The sequence below is a fragment of the Ursus americanus genome, chromosome 2 (genome assembly GCF_024610735.1).
Source record: "Ursus americanus isolate L20-20 chromosome 2, mUrsAme1.1.p, whole genome shotgun sequence".
NCBI lineage: Eukaryota > Metazoa > Chordata > Mammalia > Carnivora > Ursidae > Ursus > Ursus americanus.
In genome coordinates this window covers 17,642,673-17,650,173 of record NC_142128.1, presented here as the reverse complement: position 1 = coordinate 17,650,173, position 7,501 = coordinate 17,642,673, and the positions used below count along the sequence as shown (strand labels likewise).

At 56.8% G+C, this 7,501-nt stretch overlaps 1 protein-coding gene across 2 annotated transcripts in view; it reads right to left on the bottom strand.

The window, feature by feature from the left end:
* Window positions 1-5,911: 5,911 nt before the first annotated feature.
* Window positions 5,912-7,501, bottom strand: part of XPO6 (exportin 6) — a 100,723-nt gene continuing 99,133 nt past the window's right edge. For both annotated transcript variants that reach the window (XM_045775247.2, XM_045775246.2), the window contains exon 24: window positions 5,912-6,616. In XM_045775247.2, coding sequence (XP_045631203.1) covers window positions 6,515-6,616 — 102 coding nt within the window. In that variant the 3' untranslated portion in view covers window positions 5,912-6,514. The remainder of the gene's footprint in view (window positions 6,617-7,501) is intronic.

The following is a 7,501-nucleotide window of genomic DNA, read 5'->3' as shown; positions in this document are numbered from 1 at the left end:
TGTTTTAAATCCGGAGAGAATGGGTTCTGTTAAATCAGCACATTTTTTTAAAAATACATTTTTCCTGCCACCAGTTTTCCAGAGCAAAATGAGATCAGTTATGGAAGGAGGTACATTTTGTGCACATCTGACTCCGATCAGAGTACAGAGTCCATTCTGTCCACCACCCAGCACGTGTGCGTGCCACGTGGCCCACCATAGGACCCCCCCTCCCTTTCTGGAGGACAGGACTCCTGTGTTATCCGTGCTTCGTGCCTAGCCCTTGACCCAGTACCTGTCACAGGAAGACCCTCAGTGAATGTCCAGTGATGAGCGAAGAGACCGGACCATAAATGACACGTGTCCTTGAGCTGAGGGTGAGTCACGTGCATCGTCACAGTGAGGGAAACCTACACAGCGGGCCCTGGATTCCACAAGCCCCGTCCACATAGAAACCCCAAGGACCCTTGCCCTCAGCGGGGCTGGAGCGCCCAGGGCCTCCCTGACGTGCAGCCTCATCTGGATCACCTGCAAAGTGAATTCTGCAAACAGCTCTCAAAGCCCCTGGGACGCGGGGGCAGGGGAGCAGGTATGCAGTCCCCCCTTGTCCGTGTGCCAGGAAGCAGGCCCCCTCCTCATGCCCACTGGCTTGACTCCCCACCGCACCTCGAGAACAGACAGGGCCCAGAAAGGGAAGGGGATGGGACGGGCAGGCACAGGGAATCCAGGACCCACGGGGACCCAGACTCCGAGCTCTCAGCTCCCTGTTCTTCCCACAGCTCGGGCTCCACCCACAAAGTGCCTCCACTCAGGTCTGTCACGAGGCAGAAAACAGAGTAAAGCAGCTACAGTGCCTCTGGCAGGGGACAGAGCGGGATTTGGAATTCTCCAGACTCTGGAGCCCTAGAGACCTGAAAGTGGACCCCACCTTTGCCAGTGACTTGCTGTGTGGCCTTGGGCAAGTCACCACCCTCTCTGAACCTCGATTTTTGCATCTGTAAGCTTTGCTCTGAAGGCAGGGAATCCTAAGGGGGTGCAAGCTGGCTGCATTTGGGAGGCAGTGATGGCCTGTCTCCTCCTGTCTCTTCCAGCATAGAGGAGGTGGGAACCATTTTTGGAAATGCCACAATACAGATCATTAACGTAATAAAAGCCCCCAGAGCTTCCTCTGGGCTCCTGGCACCTCCCCAGGAAAGCTCAGCAGGGAAGATTGACATGCTCTGCTCATCTCTCTCTCTCTGGAGTCTGCATCACTCCTACTTGAGTGTCCTTCAGAGGCTGGAAGCAAGGTCGCCGCCACTCCTGGGGCGCTTAGGAGTCATCGGCACCAGCATGGGGACACAGGTGGGGAAGAGGCAGGAGCCCCTGGGCCTCAGGCTCCACCTCTGCAAAATGGAGATGACGCCTTCCTCAGTGGCTCCAAGAATGACAGTGGTTGTCCCTCTTGACTTCAGGGAGAAGACGCACCCCTGGATGAGTCTCCGGCCTCAGCCCCCAGCTAGCTCCAGAGACCAATGTGAGTCTGAGAGACAAGGTCCCAGATCAACTTCCCACAATGTTCCAGAGGCCACTTCCTCCTACCTGGCCCGCCATGGCTCAGGCTGAAATAGCCACACAGGCCTGGGGTCTCTAGGGACCACACGGCTCACCCAAAGGGGTGTCTGTGTGTGTGTGTGTGCAGTGAGGCTGCCACACACATAAATGATCTTATTCCCGCTGAAAGAGGTGTTATGTATGGGCATATGTATATAAGTGCAAGGAAAGTTCTCCTGGAAGGCCACCCACTGAGACATTATTAAATGGCTTTGTAGATTTTCATGTTGTTTATCTCCAAGGAACATGTATTATTTCTATAATAAAGGGGGGGGGGGGGACGTGCATGCACATGAGGAGGGGAGGGGCAGAGGGAGAGGAGAAAGAGAATCCCAAGCAGACTCCGTGCCAAGCACAGACCCGAGGCGGGGCTCGATCCCACAACCCATGAGGTCACGACCTGAGCCGAAATCAAGAGTTGGATGCTTAACCAACCGAGCCACCCAGGCTAATTTTTAAAAAGAAAATCTATCCGTTGCCAAAATGCCCACCTATGTCTGGCCTATGTTTCATTTAAATAATTTTTCCACCCACCCCGGGCAGGCACCCAGCTTGGACTCAGCAAGGGTTTCCGGTGCCCTTCAGGGTCACTGAGGCTCAGGGCCAGCTTCAGGCCTAACCCGGGAGGCCGTATGACCCGTGCCATCAACCACGCCACCCCCACCAACTCCAAGGCTGGAGCCAATTAATTAACATGGATTTCTAAAGATGCTTCCAGTGATGCAAGCAGGGGAGAGCGGAAAAGGGAGTCCTTGAACTAAAGAAATCCTTCACTGAAGAGCTGTTCACTTGAGTACTTTTCCCTGAGGAGCCCTGGAAAGTGAGGCCCGGTGTTCTGAGCAGACACCAAGGACGTGGCTTCATTATGTTAAAAATTAGTCAGAAGACACCTCCGAGTGACTCCAGGCTTCCTCCTGTGAGGAGAAACCCATTTGGATAAATCTGGAAAATCCTCCCGCACTTGACACTTTGGGGCACCCACTGTGGGCCGAGCCCCATCCCCTGCCTTCATTTGGGTGGGGGACCCCACAGGTGCCATGGGCAGTCAAGGCGGGCTCAGGAGAGCTCCTGAGGAGGGGGTCAGGGAAGACCTCCGCTGTCCCCCGGAGCGGGTCCCCAAGATGCCCCAGCGCCGTCCGACCACATCCTCCGGCAGGCTCGCTGCACAGAACAGGACGTGGCTGTCCGCTGCGTGTCTCGGGGCTGGCGACCACGGTGGGCCCCTCCGAGGAACCAGGCGGCTGCACCTGAAGGTGAAAGGAAGAAGGTGCTGGGCCTTCGCCGCCTCCCATCTTTGCTGACGCGCCGAGCCCCACAGAGCCAGCTGCTTTCTCTGGCGGACGAGGGAGAAAAGTCCGTTTTCCCCTGCTGGCCCAGGATGACCCCTGACACTGTCTGCTGTAACTCCAGACACGCTTGTTTGGAAAGAAAAACAAATCTGATGGTCTCCCCACCCATTTAATCATCAAAGCTTCATGGCAATTGGCAATTTTCAGTCTCAGGGCAACTCCAGCCGGTTGGCTGGCCTTCAGACGACATCACCCCAGTGTCCTCACCCGCTTGCCCACCGGGAAGCTCCCGCACACCCTCCAGGAACCCACTCGGTGGTCGCCACCCTCGGTGAGGTCCCCCCACCCCCGACCCTCGGCCCTCCATCTGCTTCCTGGGTCCCTGATCCCCATCACTGCACTTAGCACACCTCTCGGCAACAACGTGTCTATCTGTCTGTCTCCTCACGGTCCTGCGAAGTCCTGGCAGGCACCAGCTGCCTTATTAGCCCCCAAGTCCTTCTCTTGCAACCGGCACCTGGCTTAGACAGGGATTCCATAAATAACATTTGTTAAATTCACTGCCATCAATCAGGGTTCCTGCCAAGGTCCCAGGAGTCAACTGGAACCATCAGCACCTTTCCCCTCCCTGCTCCCAGCCTCCCTGCAGAGACGTCACTCTGGGGTAATGGTGATGCTCGGAAGTGGGCAGGAGAGTCCCCAAGAGCCACAAAAAGCAGGGCCTGATTTGGTAAAATGATCTCAACGGAGTCTCACAAGTTGGGACATTTGGCAACTCTGAAGTCTGTCACTTAGCTTCTTCAGAAGAGAAACCAGGCCTAGCAGGATCCATCAGAAGCCTCGAGAACATCTGTGCCGCCGCCTTCACGTGGAGGACGAGAACCTGTGGAAACCATCACACGAGCAGGGAGATTCACTGCAGCACCGTTGGTAATCAGAAAAACCGTAACAAAGCACGTCCCTGGAATGCCAACTGCCGTGAAGTCACGGTTGAGAAGAGTACCGTGAGAAAACGGTCACACGCGATGATAAATGAGCCTGCAAAACAACACGAGCTCAAGTTTACAAAGAAAAAAAAAAAAGGAAGAGCAAAACCATATATATTTGTATATTTAGAAAAGAAAATTCACCAAAATATTAACAGTGGTTTTCTCTAAGCAGTAGGATTAGATAACTTTCTCAGTTCTCTGCATTTTTGACTACAATATTTTAGATAGAAGGGGAAAAAAAAAGAAAGGCTATGGAAAAGTCGACCCTCCATGGCATGAGGCCGATGGCAGGCAAGTGGAGGAAAATGCTGGAAGTTGGAAGTGTCTCATCAGACCCCTTCCCAGAGCCAGTGCCTATGCCTCGGGTGGAGGGTGGAGGTCTCTGATGGGGACAGACTGCCATGGCAGCCTCCCTGCACTCAAAGCCGGCAGGACAAGCGGTCCACTTGGTGAAAACCTGGACGTTGTCAGTCCCCAGCCAGGACTGACCTAAAGGCTTGCTGCTGTCCATCTCTGGCCTCTTCCTGTCCCCTCCCCCAGAATGCAGATAGTCTCTGGGGTTGTCAAGGGCCTGAGAACTCACCCAATTCCAGCCACACTCCTTAAGGCCTGCTCTGTGCAAGCCCCTGCAGGGGAGGAGGGGTACCACAGACAAGAGAGATGAGTCAGGGGAGCACCAGGGGAGCAGATCCTTTCTGCAGGTCACCCAGCCTCTGCTTGCACACCTCCAAGGACCGGGAGCTCACTACAATCCACACAGCTGGGGCCATGCCCAGCAGTCTAGGAACAGAACTTCTGGGCCCACCTTATTTCCTGCAGCCTTTCCCCTACCACCCCAAATCCTGCTTCGAGCTCCATCCAAGGGTGCAGCTTTCAGGAGACAGATCCCATCCCTCCGCCCCTTCCATCTGCAGGCATTCAAAAAGCCCTTCCATGGGCTCAGGCGTAGACCACACTCGGGCCTTCCTGCACAGGCAGGTGAGGTGGTATTTATAGCCCAGGAATAATTGGATGTTAATTCCTTTCTGCAAAAGAGCGACTGGAGTTTCAATTTCCTCTTCTCCAAACTCTGAAGTGGGGCTAGCTACAGCTGGGAGGCCGTGATTGACACGCACGCACAGCCCAGGTACCCCTGCACCCCCCCAAACCCCACGATGCTAACGAAGGTCTCAGAAGAGGAAGCCATCAGCCCCCAACTCCCTTCCTCCCCAGTTCTACCACCAAGCCAGTGGCCACCCTCCACCCTCACTGCAGGCAAGCAAGCGTCTTTCTGCCAGGGCTGGGATTCCACATGACAATCCAGCCTCGTCCAGGGGCGCCTAGCCCGCTCAGTCGGTGGAGCATGCGACTCTTGATCTTAGTGTTGTAGGTTCAAGCCCCCACGTTGGCTGTAGAGATCACTTAAAAATAAAATCTTAAATGAATAAATAAATAGAAGAACCTAGCCTCGTCCTGTCGGTCCGGTCACTGCGACCCTTCAGGCAGGAGCTGCTCACGCATCATCCCAGAAACTTCAGGACAAGCACCATGTCCACACACGAATGGCTGACCAGGCTCTCAGACATACCAGTGAGCCCTGCGTGCCCCCCAGCCCCACCCCTCGCCCAGCCCCTGCCCCAGCCTCTGTCCTCTCCCGTGCCACCTCTCCTCTCAGCCCTCCGCCCCACTGCTGACCTCCAGCGAGACTTCGGTCCACTGACAGGCGATGCCTGGCTGGGTCTCTCGGGAAGGATCCACTCTCTAGGAGGAGGAGCGGGAGGCTGGGCCTGAGGAGCAGCGGTGGCAGACCCCACCTGGACTCCACGCCCACCCCCACCGCTAGGTGAATCGTACCAACAAGCCCCCACCGTCTGACTCTGGGAAACAGGGGCCCTGTGTCTTCCCGCGGCTTACGGGAGAGGCTGTCTCGGAGACCCTACCCGAGTCGGCCCTCCTCTGCTGTGCTCTCCCAGGACCCCACCGCAGGCGTCGCCCCTCGCTGCTCTGCTCCCCACCAGGACGGCCCCTCCACCTGCACACAGGCCCCAGGAGGCTGAGTGGAAGGACGCTCCCTGACCAGTGTTTATATAACAACAACATAAGCATTTTATTTTTTCATTAAGCTTCTTAGTTTCTTAGTATCACAATGGAATGATGAGAAAACAAGAACAAAAAACCCACAAGTCTGCAAATCTCTGACGAAGAGCAGAGACTTCAAGGCAATCGGAGGGGAGGGCAGGAGAGGCTTGACAGAAGTGCCAAAACAGTTCCAGCATCAAGTCTCTCCGGGGCCGACTGGGCGGGGGGTAGGGGTGGAATGGTGAGAAGGTGGCACTGTCATGAGCGGTCCTTGGCGTTTCTGCCTCATGGCTGACACCCGCAGGCGGCACACAGACCAGCCCACAGGCTTTCCTGGGGCCTCCCTGGAACCTGGCCGGACGACCCTCTGCCTGCTCCCGACACCCTGAGCACTCCAACCAGTGCTAAGATGCACCCTGAAGCCAGCTCAGCTGGGTGGGCAGCAGGAGAGGAGCGTGGAGAGGGGCGGGGGCCAGGCAACGCTGTTCAGGGTGCAAGAATCCAAGGAGGCTGAGGCCTGTCCGGGAGCCGTCTGCGGCAGAGGGCGGAGGTGAGGCGGGTGGCAGCAGCAGGAGTTCGTGTCCCTCGGCGGTAAGCAGGCTGTGCCTAGAGCTTCACGGTGCCGGGGGGCAGGCTGTCATTGCAGAGTCTGTAGTAACGCAGGTCGTTGACCAGCCTGTGCACATTCTGGGTGAACGAGGGCAGGTCCTGGAAGGCAGGGGCACAGCTGCAGCCCAGCCCCACCCAACACCCCAAATCACCCCCCAAACCCACCCCAGCTACTTTGATCCCATGGTGGGTCTGAGAGGTCTACAAATGCTTTATAAAAGTCAGAACTTCAACTCATTGAGGCACCATGTGTCAGCAAAGGCCATACGGGAGCGAAAGAACAGAAGCTAACACTCCCCCAGTGCCCACCACATGCCAGGCCCTGCCCCAAGCAATCCAGACGCTAAGTCACTCGAACCTCACCACGAGCCTGCGATGCAGGTTTCGCTAGTGCCCCCGTGGGAAGGGTGGAGAAAGTGAAGCACAGAGAGATTCCGAAACTTGCCCCAGGTTCCATGGAGGAGAGGGAAGGGGATCCAAAATGGACTGGCTCCTGAACACGGGTTATGTCTGCCAACGCACACCTCTCCTTCACCGCAACAGGCCAAGCTGCGTCCGCAGACTCCTCCCCCACCCAGGGCTCCGGGCAGGCCCTACCGATCAGGAGGGACAGCCCAGCAGGAGCCCACAGGCTGCAGACACCAACGGAGAGGGCCCCCCGCAGCTGGAACCCCCATCTCTACTGTAATCCAGCCAGACCACCCAAGGTCGGCCTCCTTGTGCTTAGACCGGGATCACTGGGCGCCAGATGGCAGGTCCAAATGTGGAGTAGCAACGGTGCCTGCCACGGAGCTGGGGGACCCCACTAGGCTGGCGCTGCCGTGACAGTACCTTCTAGAAGCCCGCTGGCAGGGCCCCTGCTGCGCCCCTCGGCCCACCCGTCCTTCACCTGGCGAACCTCCTCTCCTCTTCAAACTCACCTCAAAGCCTGCCTCTGCCAGAGAGGCCCCAGCTGGCTAGGCTGGCCCCTCCGCTCCTCACTCT